Raw genomic sequence first — 20,423 nt, forward strand, 5'->3', positions numbered from 1 at the left:
AGATCTTTTTTGTCGATGGGTCAAGTTACAGTAAAAACATGTTTGTTTTCAATTCGTGCATCGTAATTTGTTGCATCTCTGACAGGCAACCACGTGGTATCCCCTCAAAAGGAATAGGGGGATGATGTCATCGTAAAAATACTGCAGCAAGCAGTCTGCAGTAATGCATAACAGCTTGATCAACAGTTCTTAGCGCGGAATTATTATTGTTGACGGGCATCTACGCACTTCGAGGCCGAAATTTAATTTGCACTATAATTAATACTTTACCAAGTCATTTGTTCACCAGAGGAAAATGTATGCATGAATGCAAGTCTTGTTTACTGAAAAGTCCGTCCCACTCCAATATGATGTCACTGAAACAAGCACCAGTAGGTCTGGCGCATAAAAATACACATCCAAAATAAATGTACTAGTTATGGTTTTGCACGAGTCTTTGGAAGAAGCTTTAAGTTTGTAGTAATTGTACAGTCATTTTAAAATGTTTTATGCTCCGTAATTAACCTGCAAAACACATTGTATACATTTTAAAGCATACAAAACTCACTTGCACATTTAAAGTGGTACTTCATTCATCGCAATAAGAAAACAAAGGCACATCATATCACATATGCATGTCTCATTTATTATCCCCCAGTTTAAGAACCATGTTCTTTTTGCTCATCCAAGCAAGTCCTTGGTCTACTTTCATCAAGTACACATATCCAGATAAAAGCAGAGAATATCTAAACTGTGCACTGGACTTTGTGCTTTCAGGGAGGTGTTGATGTTGCAATGGCCCACTCGGGGAAGGAAGGGTAGGGTCACTCCATACAGTAAGAGTACAGTATATTTGTATTATGTTGGAACTTGAAAGGTATAGGATCCTCACAATGTTACTTCTCTCACGCTTAATGCCAGTGGTCCTCAGCACCAGAGTCCTGCTGGTTTTCACTTTTGCCCACAAATCAGGGTTACACCTGGGGATGCTAGAAAGAAAGACTTAAAAAGCAATCATCTAGGGACTGAGGACCAGGATTAAGAGTGAGGACCAACATTGAGAACTGTTGCTTTATACCACAACACTCAACTGAGACAAGCTTATACAGTAAGTGCTGTTTAAATGCTGCCCCCTCCCTTGTTTACTATACATTCATTTTATATTTCCTTATTATATTCCACTACTCAAAGGAAACCATACTCCTAAAAATTGATTTTGTCATTTATTTTAACATTGTGTGATTGTGTTACTCTGCATGATTATTAAGTAACATTTTTGAGTGCCAGTTCCCGATAAGTGATGCATTGGCATTACACATCAGGGCAAATTAAATGACCCTAAGGCAAAAAACATGACATACAAACAGGCTGTGTAAATAAAGTAGAGCTTGTTCACAAGGCAAAGCTTCTCCCACCATAAAATGTCTTTATTTCCAAACTGAGTGCAACCTTGCTGATCACTGTTAGAAGTCTTCCATGTGCAGTGCAAATGTCTGTCCATGCTGAATATAACAGTGTCTAGAATTGAAGGGTTCGTGCAAGAAGGGTGTCCTACATCCAGCACCCAATCAATCCTCACCTCGTTACTCACTTGTCTTCAAATGGGCCAGATGTTTAAAAGTCATCTGCATGCCAGTCATGCTCATCATACCAACTCTGCCTTGCAGGAAGTATAAGTTACTAAGCAGATTCCTTCTGACTTTACAGTTATAATTCCAGTTTCAAATATTAAAGCAAGCAAAGTCACAGCTGCAACCATGAGATGCAGGTCCACTTAGCAGTGAATGTAAAAAGGGAACACAACTTTAGGAAGCAGTGAAGATTGTTTTAGGTAGACAAAATACCACATTATGGAAAGGGAGGCATATAATTGCAGGACTAATAAAAATAAAGCTGGAAGTCGATTATTGCAAACACAACACATAATTTTACCCCTCAAAAGAGATCTGTGAATGTGTTCTGTGTGCAGATAGAAACTGCCCTGAGTGGAAGGCACTGTATACTGAAGCAAGGTCATGATGTTTTCATCACATTATCCAGGTCCATACACGTAACATTGACCCAACCAGGTCAGAATACATGAGGTCTGCTGTCAACTATGCCAAGACAGGAAGGTGATCACTCTCTCTGTTCCCAAGGTTACAATTCACACACTACAGGGGGTATATAAGCCTTCTATTATGACTTTAATAGAGAACAAGTCAGTGAGAAGTGAGCTTGAAGTGGTTATATGATCACGGTCAGTAGTATTGGAGACAACCAGCACTGTGAAGTGGAAGTAGCAGCCAGGTTTCTATGTGAAGAAGAACAGACAGGTGCAGTTTTTAGTGGTAGCTCTCTGTTGCAGCAGCAGAAAGGGAACCTTAAGCATCTGGTTAGTAAAGCTACAGTACACTGTGTTTGCCCTGTGAACCCCGTATAACACACAAAAGCTGAGCTGAGTTTGGCTCAGGGTGGTCAAAGAGGACCACTCAAGTGGCACAACATAACAGCATTGGTATAGCACAATAATAAAGAAATCTTAAATTTTGTTAAGTGCAGCAAAGCGCATACAATTTCAGTGTTATCCAAGAGGAACAAGACATTGACATTCTTGTCAATCAAATTAGATTAACTGTTAATCTGACAATATATATATATATATATATATATATATATATATATATATATATATATATTATGTATATATAAAGCACCCATTAGAGAAGTGTCAGATTAAATTTTGTTTGAAATCTATTCTTCATCATTTAAATAAAACTGTATGATTAATTAGACTGTGTAAATGGAAAAGAAATTGTAACAAATCCAAAATCAAATGTGAGAAATGTGCATGTTAAAGAAATTCTAGTTAGAGATATAGATACATCTTCAAATTAAAAACATTTGCCTACTTCTTTTTAAAAATTGTTTGAAGGCAGCAGAATATTTTCCCATTACTTTTTTAAAGACGGTTTGTTAAAAAAAAAGGCAAAAAAAAAAGTGCAAGATGCAAGAGTGGGTGCTCAGAGTTGGTGATGCAAATGTGAAACCATAAAGATACAGAAAGCGTGGAGTAGGGCCTGTCTTTTAGGGAGCCGGCTTGCCAACCAGTTGGCATAAATTGTGTTGTAATATCCACTTCTGACCCTGAATCCAGACACATCCACAATGTAGTACCCAGACCGACCCCATTCCAAAAAAAGAAAAAATGAAAACAGACGACTTTTTCCCCCCCAGTGAGACACACCTGTTAAGCCTGCAAAGCCTAGCAAAGTTTCCCCTTAAAATGGAGATCAGACTAAGACAAGAAGAAATACTCACAGCGGGACACCACCTGCACATGCCTTTCACTTTCAGGACTGGCACTTCTTTTGTCTAGAATTGTCTATCTTTGATTGCTTGAGATGCCCATCTCTCAAGGTGTGTCACTTATTTGTGTCCCATACACACCCTGTGGCATGTTTCTATGTGGTCTGTGAGCCACGAGCGTCCCCGTCAGGACTAAGGGCAGCTGGTCGCCCTTGCACTAAAATGCTGGCAGGGACCACTGGCGGATGAGCCGCTTCACTCACTAAGTTCTCATATTCACTACTGTCTTCATCTTCGTCATCATCCTCGTCATCTTCATCATCCTCCTGCCCTGCAGCTTGTCTGTCTAACGAGTCAGAGCTTGATCCGTCACCATTGCCAAGGTACGGGGTGCTGGGAGCGGGAACAGCATTAGAGCTGGCACCGAGGCCCAGTCCCAACCCAAGGCCTAGGCCCATCCCCAGTTGGCCAGGGGTAGGGTGTCCTGGAGAGCCCACAGCTTGGGGCCGGGGCAGTAGAGCAGCACTGGTAGGTGGGGAAGAAGAGGAAAGCAGTGAGTCATCCTGGGACATGAGGTCAGCATAAGATGGTGGGTTAGGTGAGGTACTGGGCCGCTCTGGGGCAGAGGGTGTGCGGAAAGTTTTCCTGGACAGAGGAGAAGCCTCAGAAGGTTCTGTGTTCTCCTCTGTAGTGGAATGGGAGTCTGCATTTTGGGCCTCACGGAGTCCTGTGGGACAGAGAGAAAGCTGTAACTTTAAAGGGGGTAAAGAGCATGTGAAAATGATAGCACATAAAATCAGGGGAAATCAAGTTTGACTGGTTGAATGATCAAATACTTAATACTTTCCTTTCTGAGGAAAGGGACCAACTCAGAAGAATTGAAATGCTATGCGACCTTAGCTTGATATTTCTTGCTTTTGTTATTGATCTTAAGCCAGTTGATGTTTCAAAATGTTAAACCAGCAAACGTTTGAAATTGAATGTCATAATTCCAGTTTATAGAATCTAAAACAGGTACGTACTTCTCTCCTCTTCTGCCGTCTTGCGTTTCCTGAGAGCAATTTGTTGTTTGAGTTTGTTCACATCCTCTTGAATTTTCTCCTTCACACGTTCACTTTGTTCTACATCCCCACACACAGCCTGAAAACAACACAGGTGAAAAACTCACACACACAAACGAAAAACAAAGTTGAAAACTTTCTTTGAGTCATCTAGTGAGAAAACCCACCAGCTATCCATAATCCAACTCACCTGCACTTTATCTTGTAGTGCACTGTAGACTTGGAATATTGTTCGGATATCCTTCATCACACCATCTTTGTCAAAGAATTCAGCCCTGGAAAGATATTTACCAGTAGATATATCCATTACATCATTCAAGACACATACAGTACAAGCTCACCCAGTTTGTTTGCCAAGATCTAACATTACAAAGGCATTAAAGCAGTAATGATGTGTAATGGTTAAATTGTGGATGTCTTCTATATCAAAGCTAAATTAAACATATTCCACTGTCTGTCACTCAAAAATATCAGCTGAATGAGCTGAGGTGAAAATAGAGTGATGTTGGCAGAAGCTGGATAGACAGGCCTGGCTAAACCCCCTGCAGACTAGATTACACTGACACACAGTATTCAACCCTTCTACAACAGAAACAGTGGGTCTAAGTTTAGACACAAAGGCACAGAAATACAAGCCAAAGCATGTGCAGCTTATTACATACCAGCTTTCCATTGCAGTCGGTCAGTCACATGCAAATGTATGCCAATACCACTTACACAGTGTCAAGTGTAAACTAGGACTAGTGCACACACACACACACACACAAATGTGTGGATGTCCTGGGTGCTGGGGTTGCACAACACACTAAAGAGACTCAGGTTAAATCCCTGCCAGCAGTTTACCCCATCAAACAGAAAAGTGTTTGTGGAAGGGAAGCAACGCCTACTGATCAGTTGAGGCACCAGCATAGGGGAGGGAGGGAGTTGCTATGTTATGCCCTCAAGGTGAAGCGGTAGCACGCTGTCAGTTGAAAACAGGTGGCTGCTGCAACTCCACGCATATCAGAGGAGACACATGACTGTCTAAACCCTCCCTGAGGCAGAAATGGGAGTTAAGCAGTGACTTTGGCGCAGTCCAAAAGAAGTTGGGAGTCAAAACCTTACCCATGCTCTTTGATGACCTGGGTGTAGTTGAGTGAGGTGTTGGGCACTGAGGAGACTTTGTATTCCTGCTGGCTTGTGTTGCCGAGGTTTGGGATTGTGAGGGTGATCCTCTGGTTGTACCTACTGAATGGAGATGACCAGTTAGCACTGTTAAAACATGGCATAACTGCATGCATTTCCTGACTTTGGAAAGTGTTGATAATGTATCATTTACTACACTATCACTTTAAATCCAGTAGCACATATTTGCATTAACTGTCATGTTTAACTTTCTAAACATAATTTCATGCATGTTTAAAACAGAACAATATACAAAAGTAGGGATGTACCACTCCGACTTTTTCTCTCCCGATACCGCAACTCAGGTTATCTTCCGATCCCAATTCCCAAACCAGTGCTCTCTTTTCCCCAAATTTTAAATCTGTATATCTCACTGCATGGAAATCATTGGTATTGTTTTTATTAAAGGGAACATGTGGCGAGGGACTGAATGAATGTAACTGATTGCAGAAACACACAATGACATTGACGCAGAAACTGTATTTAATTGTGGATTGGTCACGTAATAACTTTCACCCAGTCCACTGAATAAGGTCATTATTGGCTGAGATACCAATCAGATTGGAGGATCCCTGTGCAAAAGGAACTTAGAGAAAAAAATAGACCAGGTTGGAACTACCTCTATGTAAATTAGAAGTCTGGACAATAGTAAATATTTAATGATCATTAGATAGATACCATGTGTGTTTGCTCATGTTGATCAATTTGTAGTTATTACCTGCGGTTAGGTCTGAAGAGCACATACTCCAGAGCATGCGTGGAGCTGTTGGCGGTGGAGATGAAGCTGAAAAGAAGGAAGACGAGGTCGGGCACACCAAGCAGCTGAGTCAGCTGTTTGTGGATGATCTGTTCCCTGAACGACATCTGCTGCTGCGTGTTCCTCCGGAACCGGTACCAACCAATGACGTTCTACATGATCGAGGAAACAAATCTCTTAAAATGTGTTTGATCCAATAATGTTTCGCTACTACAACCCCGTTTATGGACAAAGTAACAACACGTACATGGGTGACCAAAGCACAATATACAGTATCTGGGAAAAAAACTGTGCAAATCATTATGAAAACTGTAGATTCACCAATCAATCACACTTTTAGTTTGAGATCACTCATTAGTTTACAATAAAACTTAAATTAAAATATAAAAAATAGCATTCTTAGCATTCATTTTAGTGTAGCCTTAACAAAGGAAACAATAGGAAATCACTGACATTTTACAGGACATCAGCCCAGTGGTGGAAAGTAACTAAGTACATTTGCTCAAGTACTGTACTTAAGTACAATTTTGAGGTACTTGTACTTTACTTGAGTATTTTCATTTTCTACTACTTTATGCTTCAACTCCACTATAATTCAGAGGCAAATATTGTACTATGTACTCCACTACAGGTATTTAATACCTTTAGTTACTAGTTACTTTGCAGATTCAGATGAATATACAAAATATAATCAACAAATAAATTATTAATGAAATGATTAATTATTATTATAGATTAAGATAAGACTGTATTAATCCCTTGGTGAAATTCACAAGATACCAGTACATATAGTTAAAAATAAGCTCCACGCTTTACAGTGTAGTATTGCTACTTTTACTTAAGTAAAAGATCTGAGTACTTCTTCCACCACTGCATCAGCCACAGTATATCTTGAAATGACAATTAAAAAAAACCCATTTTACTCACTTTCCGCCTATCTTTAAGAATGCTGTTGAGATTTTCTTCATTGATTTTTCCTGCGTTGTCATAAAAGCTTATGAGAGGGGAAAGAAACAAGTAAGTTCAACCTGATTCATCATGTTCCTACTCCTCCCCTGCCTTGGCCTACTTCTATTACCCAATATTGTCAGATGGAGCCATCTACTGTCCAATGTCAAATTAATTCAGCATGTGCTAAAATGGATGTAAGGCAACTGATGTATCCAATTAAATTGGCAGTATATTTGCAGTGACTTATACTTTGCAGATACCACAAGCTACTCTGCACAAAGGCACTTTTTATTGAGGGAAAAAATAATAAATGCTCAGAGCTCTCTACATGCATTAGACAACAAAAGCTATTGTAACTTACTTTACCTTGTCATGCATGTGTTAAAACAAAGTTTTATGTCAGATTTTCCTAAATTAAATGATCACAGCCAAAATTGTTGGCTGACCATTTTAGTCTCCCTAAAGCAGTATCTATTTTACAGTCGTGCACATGTGAAATGATGGCACATTACACCATGTGCATTGATAATTGATGATATTAGTAGCTGTTTGAGAATAAAAAGCTCATCTTACCTAAACAACTGTGCACAAGGATCATGGTTATGGATTTCTGTTGAGAACAAATAGTGACAGATGTTTAGTTATATAGCATTATATAGGCAAATCTTTAAAAGGCAAATCCAAATCTTTATTATATTCATGAAGATACCTGTAATTTATATGGCCAAAAAGTTACTTTTTTGGCCCCTAAGGCCACACAAACAGTAAACCTGAACTTGCAAAGCAATAATGCTTCTGTTGGCATCATTTCTTTCCCAATTACATTTCACATTCAGATGCATCAAGGCACGCTTCTCCTAATTCAGGTAGCCGTAAAACCTAGCAATCCACACAAAAAAAACTCCACTTTAAATATTTGATAAGATTGAAATCCTGTGGCTCTCCTGTAGTTACAGGGCTCAACAATAAGGTTTGCCCAATTGCCTGGGGCAAGTAAAATGCCACGTCGGGCAAGTAAATCTAGCAACTCACTTACCCAATTAAAAAATAATTAAAAACATGTATTTTTGCGGACCTGGTGATGGAAGTAGCTATCTCTGTTGAGAGTTGCACATTCCGATCAGGCACTCGCGAGTAGGGATAGGTACTGAAAGCCGGTATTAAATGGCCCCAGGGCTAAATCATTAAAGACCGTAGTATTATCACGCTCGCTGCAGCCTCTCCTGCTGTCTGTGCTGGAGCTGGGCTGAACTCCTCCACACACACACACACACACACACACACACACACACACACACACACACACACACACACACACACACACACACACACACACAGAGCACAGACAGGCCGCGGTGGAGATTACTCAAGTTGACAACAACTACGCTCGTTACTGTAAGTGCAATAAACCCTCCACGAGTAAGAAGCCAATACACCTGTTCAACAAGAATAAAATGTGAACATGTAGAAAGCGATATTTTAATCTGCTCTGTCTACTGTCCCTTTTACACAAGCACAGCATGCTAGCTCAGATAACAGTGAATTGTTACAAACAAGCTAAAACGATGCTGTCTGTATGTTGTCTAACTGTTTATCTTAGATGGCCACGATTCTTAAAATTTGGCAAATTCTTGTAAACTTAGCTGCTGGCTGAGAGAACCCAGCCCCTCCCCTCTCTACCAGCAGTAACTTACCTGTAGTGAATCACATCAGCAGCAGAGGGAGGAGGACAGAGGACAGGGGGAAGGACTGATACTGACTGATGTTTAGAGAGAACGAAGAACACAGACATCACAGTATTTTGATGTCAGGAATATGATTTATTTTACTGACATTTTAGATTTGTTTCCAGTGAGAAATTATTGGGTTTATATAGTGACTTTACTGTTGTAAACACTGTTGCTGCTCTATAAACAACATTTAGTTATATTTAAAATATTCAATTCTAATACTGTTCTGAATTAATTTTTTTAAAATATATTTTAAAAAAAGCAATTATTTAGACATGAAAAAGAACCGATAAGAGTATCGATGAAGAACCGAACCGATAAGAGCATCGATAAGAATAGTAGTATCAATAAAATCTGATACCTATCCCTACTCACAAGAAAATGGCGGCTGGTTAAGACAAAGTTTATTTAAATAATGTATCACTCACTCACAGTTAAAAGAGTCCATCTACAGGGAGAAGGAGGGGGGATTGTCCTACCATTTTCGATATGCAACAATGTTTGTTGCTTTGCATCTGACACACAAGTAGATTTCTGACCCACATCTGACCCAACATTGAGCCCTGAATTATACTGACTGATGATCACCCATTTTAAATTGAAATGTCAAAGTGAATTAATCTGACAAAGTAATTGTGTTTTGTTTTCCACTTCTTTAAATGTCCCGTTGTCATCAGTCTGCTTGCCTGATATATTAAGGTGTGCTGCTTTGTAGCAACCGTATCTAGTATGTTATTATGCTCTTTATTTGGCATCTTCAACAAGAAATGTTAATCTATTCAACATGAATAGTTAGTGTATGGTCTATAAAACAGATATTAAGGGCCCTGCACACCTAAACAGGTGTTTTAAATTATGGCTGATTAAACTTCTCCTTGGGTTAAGGTTGGGCAATGCCACACAAGGAATTATGTCATCAAAATGTATGTACTTAATTTTGTTGCATCTATTAAGGACAACTCTGTCTGTACACACCTACAGAGTCTTGGAAGGAGTGTTTAACAGGCAAAATAAGTGAAAACACCTGTGTGGGCGGACCATGGGTGCACAGGAACTTTAACAGAACTTGTATAATGTGTTGCTCTAATAAGCTGTGCCTTTAAAAAAAAAAAAAAAAAAAAAAAAAAAAAGGTGTAAAAGGACTAAATGGGAATTTTTCACAGCAGACATTTTGACTTGTCATAGTAGAAAAAGAATAGGTGTTACTAATAACATTAACAATGGCTCTGTTTTAGTCAAGTGTACCAGTAAGCCATGACAGTGTGACAGTGAGCCAACATGCACAATACCAGGACCCTGGCACTGAAACAGCTAAATGGAATTCAGCCATCAGTGAAATTATTATTTACACCTATGCTTTTCCTACTGTGACGTGTCAAAATGTCTTCTGTGAAAAAGGCCTATGAAATTTTGATGATGTGAACTTCTTGTCTCTTAAAAAGGTAGGGTATCCAATTCTGATCCAATACACATCTATTTTGTCAAATTCAGCAAATATCTCCTCACAGTCCGTTTAGTGTGTGCGCTGAAAGACAAATCTGATGTTTGTACACAGCCATGGCTCTGTAAATGGGAAACAAACAAAGTGGCTCGGACTGAGCCACACAGCACTATTCCAGCCATGATTTGTGTGTCGGAAAACGTTAAATGACTTGCCCGCGGACATTCAGCTTACTTTCTAGTTAGCCAAGATATGCTGTTGTTGTGATGATAGCTATAGTAGCAGGAGAGTTGTGAGTATCGCTGTCTGGAGGTGGTGTGCTGGCTCTGGGAAACCATCTCGTCCTCTCTGGCTGTTGGCTTCATAGCAACAACTGTAGGGACAGTTTGCTAACCCACAACCTAGCTAACATTAGTTATATTAATTGTTGTGTCGTTATTCGCTCTATATTATGGTATTTGTCATGGTGCTGGATTTCTACAGAATCGCATACCCCACCTTTAAGGCTTCTGTCACAGACTCACTGACATCAGTCATCAGATCAGTTGCTACTTATTGCTTAAGATGCCACACGTTTTATTTTTGTCAGGGCTTACCTACTACCTGGATCAATTCTGCACTGCTGATCTGTGTGTCACTGATGCTGACAGTCTCTTCTTGCCTTACTTCTCCTAAAAGGAAGCCCTCCTGTGCAAATACATGTTGACAAAACTGTGGTTAGGGCAGTAATGTAGACCTGGAGCATTTAGTCCATTAATCAATTAGTTGATCAAACAAAAATTAATCAACAACAATTTTCTAATCCAGTTATTTTCAAGCAAAAATGCCAAACATTTTCTGGTTACAACTTATCAAATGTGAGGACTTGCCTTTCTGTCTTATATTGATATTTTGAAAATCATTGGGCTTTGGACTTTTGGTCAAACTGAACATGCAATATGAAGACGTCACCTTGGGCTCTGGGAAATTGTGATGGACATTTTTCACTATTTTTGGATTTTGTAGACTAAGCTATTTATTGATTAATAAAAAAAAGAGCGGTTTACCAATTAAAGAAATAATTTACTGCAGCCCAACAGTAATGTAATAAGGGATACGATACAGAATAAATTCTAGCCAGATGGATAATCTTTTCATGTAAATGTTTTGAACGTGACTGAGTACATATAGAACAACAATATACTTATCTGAATCACTAAATCATAATCAAGACATTCCTTCGTGTAACATAAAAGAACAAATCAACTTTTTATTCTGAGAGTAAATGAAGTCGTTTACTTCTTTTGACTAACATCTGAGACGTGACAGCAACTGGTAAACAGTGCTGCCTTACTCTTTCTGCTTATGTCAGGAATGCAGGTAAACTTGTAAGCAGCAACTATCCACCTGCCCAGGCCGAATTTTAAAGTCCTGATTGGAGGAAAAGGCATAATAACAGCGCTGACGTTAGCTTAGTTTGCGCTAACTCTTTTGTGAAAGATTTCTTTCCCATACGCTGATCACAAAGCATTTCTTCACGATTACGTTTCTACAACGCGCAAGCCAAAGTCCCCCCAATAGAAAAATATGTTTAGGCATGTCAGTCACTTTGTTAGACGGTATTGACTTAAATGCAACCAACATTAGCTAGATGGCTAACAAGCTAATCTAGCAATGCGGATACGAGAAAAACAAAAAGGGTTAATGTTACCTAGTTAGGAAATGTACTGCGTTAGCTTCTTATTTTTGATGACACATTAAACTGCTATCAGATAAGTCGAAGTGACTGTAGATATTAGCTGGACCGACACACGGAAGTCACTTGACTTGATAGCTTAGCGAGCATGCTAAGCAGCTAACTACTGAGTATTTCCTGGAACTCAAACTTTCCTAACAGCATTTGCCATATCGATATAGCAAGTATTCGTGTGTATGGCTCTTTGTAGCTAATGTCATAGCTAGATATCTAACACTTGTGGAGCTGTAACACATGAGATCATCTTAAAATTACTAGTCATGTCTTCATGTTGCTATAGCTACACAGTCTAATTTAACCATACTTGCCGGTAAATAGACGGAACCAATACTAGCTAGCCAGCAACAGGATGATGACACTGGAAAACAACACAAACTAATGGCGCTGATGAACGATCATACACATCGCCGAGCTACGCACACTTTAGCAACCATTGCATAATATAATAGTGTGTCAACATAATTTTGAATACTTACATGATCTGAGTTGCTGTTGGAGCTGTGATAACACACAGAACTAAAAGTGTAACCTGAAATGGATGCCGCCATGATGGAAACATCCCTATCAATCCCGATGCCCCCTGCGGTTGCATGCAAGCTCCTCAAACGCAACGTCTTGTGGGAACTGTATGCTACGACTTGACAAGGCAGTCCCCTCTCCAGCATGGAAGTCACGACAGAAACCCCGCATGGCTGTGGAAATACCTCGGACCCAGAGGAAGACAGAGGCTCAGATACCGATTTTGAACCTTCAAAGCTCGGAACGAAAGAATAGTAAGTGTTAGCTCCGTCGTTAGCCCCGTTGCTAACGTTAACTTGGTTATTCTCGTCAGGCTCCTCAGCTACAACAGACAACAACAGAGCTAACTGACATAACGGTAACCCGTTCAAAATATGTTTTAGGATTTTTCTATATAGCTAGGAGCTACCACTTATTTAGACATTGTATCCACCATGCGGTAACGTTACCACAAGTGCTCAACATATAATTGGCACGTCCAGTATGTGGTGTTGAGAGCAAGAAGAAAGTTGATTTGTTAGCTAGAAAATAGGTGCTGCTCAGACACTTAAATGAAGAAATGTGTAGCTCCCGTCTGTTTAGAGTTGTTTTATACAGTCTATGGTTGTAAAGTTAATGTTGTTATCTCAGTTTGCATGTCCCTGTAACCGTTAAATTGGCTGTTTTTTAATGGTGATGTTTGCTGTTGTCCTGATCAAGAGAGAGCAGCAGGCAAAATATTAGCAATTAGCCATATAAACTTTAAGTCAGGCTACTTTTTTATTTTTATTTTTTTTGCACTCAACTGTGTCATAGTTATAATATACCAACGTGTCATCTATGCTTATAGTATTTATATAACTAATTGTCAGTGACTGTCCTTTTCTGCAGTTGGGAAGATGCATACCAAAAAGAACTTGAGACATTCAAAGACACTGGGGATGTTGGTGAGATATGGTAATCATACACAGAGTACTGACATGCTTGTATGGTAATTGCCAGAACTAACCCAACATTTCCACTGGTTATGACAGTGGCCCGGTCTGTGATTATTTGCCATGCCAAAATGTTGTTTCCTAACAAGAGATTTGTTTAATGCAGTATTTTTGGTTTCTGACAATAGCCTGTTTTATTACTAAAGTCTGCGTGCTTCCGTCTTCTTGTAAGGTTTGGTGAGGAGAGCATGAGCCGTGTGCTGCGATGGATGGACAAAGCTAAGATCCCAAAAAATGCTGCCATTCTTGACATTGGCACTGGAAATGGAGCCTTTTTAGTTGAACTGGTGTGAACAGAGTAAAAATACATTTTGACACTATTATGATTTTTATTTCACAGGCATTGATCACAAAAATATAGAACATCTGTGGATTATCTAGGGATACTGTTAGTGGAAACACTCATTGTTGTATTTTTCAAAGCTTAGAAAGCCACAATCCAAATGCCTGCCATGTCCATTGATTTGGGATAATGGCAGAAGTCTCAGCAATCTCAAAACCTTGCTCAACACTATCTGCACCACTAGGGGTTAAGTGGAAAATACGTTTGTAATTTAGGTGATCTGAGCCTTTAATGGATAGTTTGTGAATGACAGCTAGGTTTATTGTGATGACCTTGTTAACAAATTACTTTAACTTTTCTCAGACATTTCTGTGACAATTGATAAGCTTTGTTCTTCATTTGCTGTGTTTATGTTTGAAGGCTAAACACGGATACAGGAATCTGACTGGTATAGATTATTCTCCAGCATCTGTAGACTTGGCCAGAAATGTTCTGCAGGCACAGGACTTGACGGATGTCACTGTAAAGGTGGGTTCAGTTATGTTTGTTATTAAAGCTTTTGTTTTACTGTAAAGTTAACATACACTATCGTATCACGACACATTTAGCAGCCACAGGGGCTACATTCTGTTCATGTTTATTGTGATAAGAAGTGACCAACAGTTGGGAAATGTAAATTGATACCAGACATAATTTCTAATTGGGATATGAAAACTTTGTGGGTTTTACAGCAAATAAGGCTGTAGTGGTGCCACTATAGCATTCACATTATGGCAGACTGAAACTTATATCTTTGTACTTTATGTATATATGCACACAGGTGTTAAAGTGCCTAACAGCAAAAGTGCCTGCTGCAACGTAATATTTTATTGTAACTGGTGCATCTTATGCCATGCGCAAATAACCTTTGATTGATCAAATGAATCCCCTTCGTTCCTAAATGCCAATGATACAATATAGCTTTCAGCATACCGTGAGCCAACCTGGGAAGGTTAGAAGAAACTCTCCTGTGTTCACCATGTGGGAGAGTTGGATAGGAAGAAGGCCCTGAAAGTGTTGAGTCTGCCGACAATTCAGATTAAACCACTTCAAACCCCAATGAATTGGCAGGATCTAACACATCTACTAACATATATATGTAAGAAAAACAAGTTATAAATGCTGTCCACTCTATAAGGGATGTGATGAGTGAGTTTTCCTCTCCTGTGTGCATAATACAGTTGCGCCTATGATGGTGTGTGCTTTGCTTGGGCAGAAAGCCTTCCACTGAAGTCAATATTGACCTTAGCAGCACAGGAGAGCACAGTGGTTGTGTGTGTGTGAGAAATGGTATGTTGGCATCTTGTTCATTTCTTCAAGACTGCTGAATGCCAAAATAATTTGTGTGAATGTGCTCGTGGTATGGGCATGTGTAGCTTTGAATGCAGTCTTAGGGACTGTGAGGAGTTTCAACCACATGATAAAAAAGCTTCTTCATCAGGTCTTACCTCAAAGGTCATTATTAGACTCAAATCTATGTCAAGCCCCGTCTCCTTTTACAGTAGTCACTGCCTACTGCTGCTTTGACACATCACTTTCATACATTCCTTCAACATCTTCCCAGTTTTTCCATTTGACAGGCTCACGCTCAAATTTAACTCGGGTCAGTTGCAACAGTACATAGACATTTCTGTCTCCAGTGAATCACTGTTGATCCTTCTTCATAAATCACACATTTTGTGACCCATGGTTTGTGAGTATGCTGCTCTTGAACTCTCCCCAGAGATCTGGTATTCTGCCCTGTGTCCAGATAAAGGGCTCCTGTCACTGGTGGTGTGGTAGGTCAGCAACCTCTGCAGAATTAACTGCTGTCATGTCAGCAGTTGGAATTTAGTTTTTAAAGTTAACCAGTGAGGTATAACACATTTCATCTTGGTTGATGCTGAAAGATTTCTTCTGCAGGTAACCATATAGTTTCCATCTAAAGAGTCAGGCTAAACCTTAGGCACCATTTTTCATATTTTCTGTAGGGTTGATCGAGAGACGAACTTTTCCTTAACTTTTCACTTTTTCTTTATTTCAGGAGATGGATTTCTTAAACTGTCAAGGGGAGCTAAAGGGTTTTGATGTCTGCATTGACAAAGGAACATTCGATGCAATAAGCTTAAACCCAGACAACACCACGGAGGGCAAAAAACTCTATGTTCAAGCTCTGAAAGATGCTCTTAAGGACAAAGGATTATTTGTTTTCACTTCCTGTAACTGGACAAAAGAGCAGCTGCTCAACAGATTCAGTGAAGGTGAGTGGAAACACTGAAATTAATTGTCTGATAATTGATTTTTGATATATTCTTGTCAGGGTATGTAGCTCTCCAACAGTCATGCAAGGCAGATTGACTCCAAAAACCAACCTGATTACACAGGTCATTCTCTGTAAACCTGACCTTTTGATCAGATGTCAAGTCATTCCTTATGCAGTTTTGATTTTACTTTGCTATTGCTCAAGCAGGTCCTAGCTTATTATTTTCTGGCTGCCTGCAGCAGTTTATTCATCTTTTTAAAGTACTGAAGAAGGTCAGTACTTTGGTCTTGGCCAATATAATAATTACATTTATGCAGTTATTATTGTGTGCAGTAATATATATTAAGAAATGCACATTATTTGGGTGTTTTGGAGTATCCATTAGTATTGTAGGAAAGAGCCACGCACCTTGGCAAGCATTTGGAGCAATAAATACAGTACAATCTGGTAAGGTACATGGTAGTAGCTAACTAGCTACTTGGTAGCTAAAAACATTAAACCTTAAAATAAACAAAAGCAGCCTAATCCATATAATGTTTTTCATGGTGTTAATGACATGTAGACTTTTTAGATAAATGTGTGCATTTGACTCAGTTACACATGTAACAAGTAGTAATGAACCACACAAAGTTATTTCTGTGGTGGATTAACTTGTTGATTTTTGCATGTTACCAAATGAATTGCTGCCTGGAGGGAAAACACATTAAAAAGCTAAAAACATGTTTGCTTGTAATGTTAAAGGTTCCCTGTGGAGTTTTATTATTATTATTATTATTAGTTGTATTTCTAAGAGTGGCTCCCCGTTTTGTTTATCTCGTGTGTGCGCATGAGGATACACATGCGCACGCTGTGGCGCAATACACAGTCCTGCCAGTGGTTTCACACTATTCCACTAATCAACGGGTGGCGGTAACGCATCAAGATACGCTGCAGTTCGCCAACAAAGACAGGGAATAAGAAGACTGCTAGCAAGTAAACATGGATGTAAACAATGCTGGATTTAAAATACTTAAGTCCACTTCCCAAATGTTTTATATGGAAGGAAATACATTCAACATGTTTGTTAGAGCTCAAGGAAGACACACAATGAAAACTCCACAAGCAACATTTTTAAATGCTTGTATGCAGTGTTGTAAATGAGCTAAAACTTTGTGCATCAGTGTGAATTTACAGTTGTGCCTTTCTGGCATATAACATCTTTATATTTGGGTGTTTGGTTGTCTGACCCTCAGTCAAAACACAGACACAGTTCCACAACTGCCACAGTTACCTGGCAGGTTGTTAAGCTGCAGGCAACAACAGTCTTGTAAAGTCAGAATTTCGGCATGCTTCCAGTAGCTGTCACTCCTCTCAGTGTAGTCACTCTGGAGAGCCTGCAGGGGGCCAAAGGGCCTTGAGATCTCGTCTGTCACACTGACAGCCTTTCTTTACTAGGCCCCAGGAAGCACCACAGATGGTGGATGGATAGTTCTTGACTCACAGTGCTTCTCCTAACCCCTCTGTAACCATAGTCAGCAGGAAAAGATTCTTGGCATCTGCATTTAAAACAGCATGTTGATGTTCTGGGACTTTGCATAATGCTTATTTCTTAACCTGCACATTTTGTCTGTGTTGCCTCGCAGGATTTGAGTTTGTACAGGAGTTGCCTACACCGAATTTCCAATTTGGAGGCAAGACGGGCAACAGTGTGACAGCACTCATCTTCAAGCGAGCACATTGATTCACATTTCCTCAGAGGATATTTGTCTTTCTTTGTCCCATCAATTCTGCTGTTTTTTTTTCTATTTATCACAGGAAATTTTATCTGTGCAGTTTGAGACCTTTTTTATATGGTATTCATTTAAAAAACGATGTGTAATGAACCAGATATGCCGTGTAATTGAGTGACATAGTTCTCTTGAAATAAATAAATCAGTTTTTGTTTTGTTGCTGTCGTATTAACTTCACATTGATCCACAGTGCTATAGGCACCTGTTGAATATATTTATATGAAATTGTTCTGTAATATTTGTAATACATTTACACAGACAATTAACAAGATTGTTTCAATTGATTCAATTTCAGTTTTAAGGTTCTTTACATATATTAAGAATGGTGCTTCACGTTGGAATGTCCTGAGCAGGATCTTGTGTAATATTTAAGAAATAGTACTGAAGTCATTTTCTGTAAATGTTTCAATGCATACATAGGAATATCTGTTAACTCCTGTATTTTCTGTGGATTACAAAACACAGCCATAATCTATCGCTGAAGATTAATCTCACATTGGAGGCGTTTTAAAATTGCATAATGTGAACTAGTTTAAAAAGCTCATACACAGGTAACATACAATTAGATTTAGGATAATATTTCACACAAAACCTTTTAGCTCTGATTAACATAAGTTCTCTCTCGCCCTTGATGTAATGAAGTTTCCCATGTGTTGTGGCATCAAGAGCCTTTCATATGTGAACTCTTCACCCATGTGCACCCACTGATGATTGTTTGACTGTAATATTACTTTCTTGAGGCTATTTGTACTAAGAGTTCAGCTAGACAAGTGTTTGTTTAAGTAGTTATCACAGGCCTGGGGGCTTAAATGTATTCTGTATTCCTTTAAAAGGGGCTCCAAGAGAAAAAAGATACACAATAATTTGTACTGAACAATTTTCCCTATTCCATAAATCATTTTATAGCCCCTCAAATTACTTGGCAAGGACCCTGTTGAGAGACCTGACCCACAGTTTGAAAACCACTGTTCTGTCTTACCAGGTAGTTAATTGCATCCATCTTTCATGTAAAAAATAGCCCGTACCCAATTGGCTAAACTGGAAACCAGCAGAGCTTGGGGTCCTGAGGACCATGATTAAGAACCTCTGACATAATGAATAAACAAGAGGCCATGGCTTGTGGGGAAGAGAAGCCTGTCTGCCATTTATTTTCTCAATGGCATCATTACTAACTGCCAAACTCTGGATTCTAATTGCAAGCTGGGCCAGTGGTCCAATGGGAGCCATCGATGTTGAGGCACGCTGTTGAGTAAACACATGGAAGCTTTACAAGAATTACTGCCTGGAATTTTACAAGGCTCTGGATATCCTGCCTGGATGTGGATATTTTGCCCACGTTTACAACTCTCACACAGATTTTCCCATGAAGTGAAATCTCCATTGAGCTCAACCTCGAATGAATATCCTTTCATTTACCTTTGTCAACGGTCACTCTCAGTGTCTTTAAAACATCTCGTCAGGCAGCTCTTTCACTGTTTTTCATTGTGTCATAGTGTCATTAGATTTAAATATGTATTGAAGTTACCTCCTTTAATATACTGTAGCCCACTCATTTCCTGTGGACAGGTGCTGTTGCTAAGAAACTGACTACACCACAGTCCTGTTTGCAAAGTAAAGTCATGAGTTTTTTCAGTTTTGTGGATCCTGCACTGTTACAGTGATTCAATTATCATTCAGAAAAATCTTTACTTTTAGAGAAGTTGAACATATTATTTATGAAGAGCTTACAAAGTAATTAAGTACTGATTGAGTCCTGTAGGTATTAATATGCAAAAAATGTTTGAGTAACATGCTGCTGTCACTGTATGCTGACAATTAAATGTATGTGTGTGTGTTATTTTGAAACTGGATGTATCTTGACTGTGTGTCTGAGACTTGCCCCACTGTACTGTAGACTCATTCAGGAAGTCAAACTGACTCTTGTTTAAAGGACCTAATTTAATCAAAAGAGAAGTTGGAACCATTTCTTTCTGTCATCTTTTAAAAGTATTTTATTACCATCCACCATGAAGTAAAAAACAAACAAACATAAAACTCTGGATCTTGCTGGGTTAAACTGAGCTGTACAGTACATTTACCACCGTCAGCACTTTCATGGCTTATGGGTTGGCACATAGTGGAAGCTACACTTTTATTCCACTCATAATATTAACCTATAAGCTTTTAGACTTGATGCCATAGCCCACTGGCTGCCCTACCAGCATGAATACCATGCTTTCATTTTAACCTCTCAAGTGTGATACTGCAAATATTTATGTTTTTTCACTTCATCTCCCTGGAAACACGTTTGAAGGTCTTCTAATAGGATTTTCGTGGATTGATTGAATTACTCCACCATGTAGCAGTGAAGTTTTCCATAGCAGGAGAGCCAATGTGGAAGTGGGAAAGATTCCTCTTTCAAAGCATTGCAGACCTTTTCACACTCACTCAGTCTTTTGAGTAATGACTACCATGGCTTCATTTCAGAATGATTTATTATGTGCATTAAGAC

At 39.2% G+C, this 20,423-nt stretch overlaps 2 protein-coding genes across 8 annotated transcripts; one reads left to right on the forward strand and one right to left on the reverse strand.

Moving 5' to 3' along the window:
* Positions 1–2,656: 2,656 nt before the first annotated feature.
* On the reverse strand, positions 2,657–12,712 carry abraxas2 (abraxas 2, BRISC complex subunit). 2 transcript variants are annotated; one of them, XM_044213350.1, is made up of 9 exons: positions 12,583–12,712; positions 10,968–11,058; positions 7,774–7,810; positions 7,177–7,243; positions 6,211–6,401; positions 5,433–5,552; positions 4,519–4,603; positions 4,290–4,407; positions 2,657–3,994 (listed from the first exon to the last, which is right to left on the reverse strand). In XM_044213350.1, the coding sequence occupies exons 1-9, from the start codon at positions 12,652–12,654 to the stop codon at positions 3,423–3,425; spliced, it is 1,353 nt and encodes a 450-aa protein (XP_044069285.1). In that variant the 5' UTR covers positions 12,655–12,712; the 3' UTR covers positions 2,657–3,422. The 2 variants fall into 2 exon arrangements, with proteins under 2 accessions (XP_044069285.1, XP_044069284.1); XM_044213349.1 differs by having other exon boundaries at positions 5,433–5,555.
* A 22-nt stretch (positions 12,713–12,734) lies between these two features.
* eef1akmt2 (EEF1A lysine methyltransferase 2) lies at positions 12,735–19,777 on the forward strand. 6 transcript variants are annotated; one of them, XM_044213351.1, is made up of 6 exons: positions 12,735–12,879; positions 13,477–13,561; positions 13,772–13,886; positions 14,303–14,410; positions 15,945–16,161; positions 17,786–19,777. In XM_044213351.1, exons 1-6 carry the CDS (start codon positions 12,735–12,737, stop codon positions 17,881–17,883), a joined length of 768 nt encoding a protein of 255 aa, XP_044069286.1. In that variant the 3' UTR covers positions 17,884–19,777. The 6 variants fall into 6 exon arrangements, with proteins under 6 accessions (XP_044069286.1, XP_044069287.1, XP_044069290.1 ...); XM_044213352.1 differs by having other exon boundaries at positions 12,738–12,879; positions 13,496–13,561; XM_044213355.1 differs by having other exon boundaries at positions 12,744–12,879; positions 13,477–13,551.
* Positions 19,778–20,423: the final 646 nt, after the last annotated feature.

This window comes from Siniperca chuatsi, linkage group LG11, assembly GCF_020085105.1.
Source record: "Siniperca chuatsi isolate FFG_IHB_CAS linkage group LG11, ASM2008510v1, whole genome shotgun sequence".
In the NCBI taxonomy this organism is placed as follows: Eukaryota; Metazoa; Chordata; class Actinopteri; order Centrarchiformes; family Sinipercidae; genus Siniperca; species Siniperca chuatsi.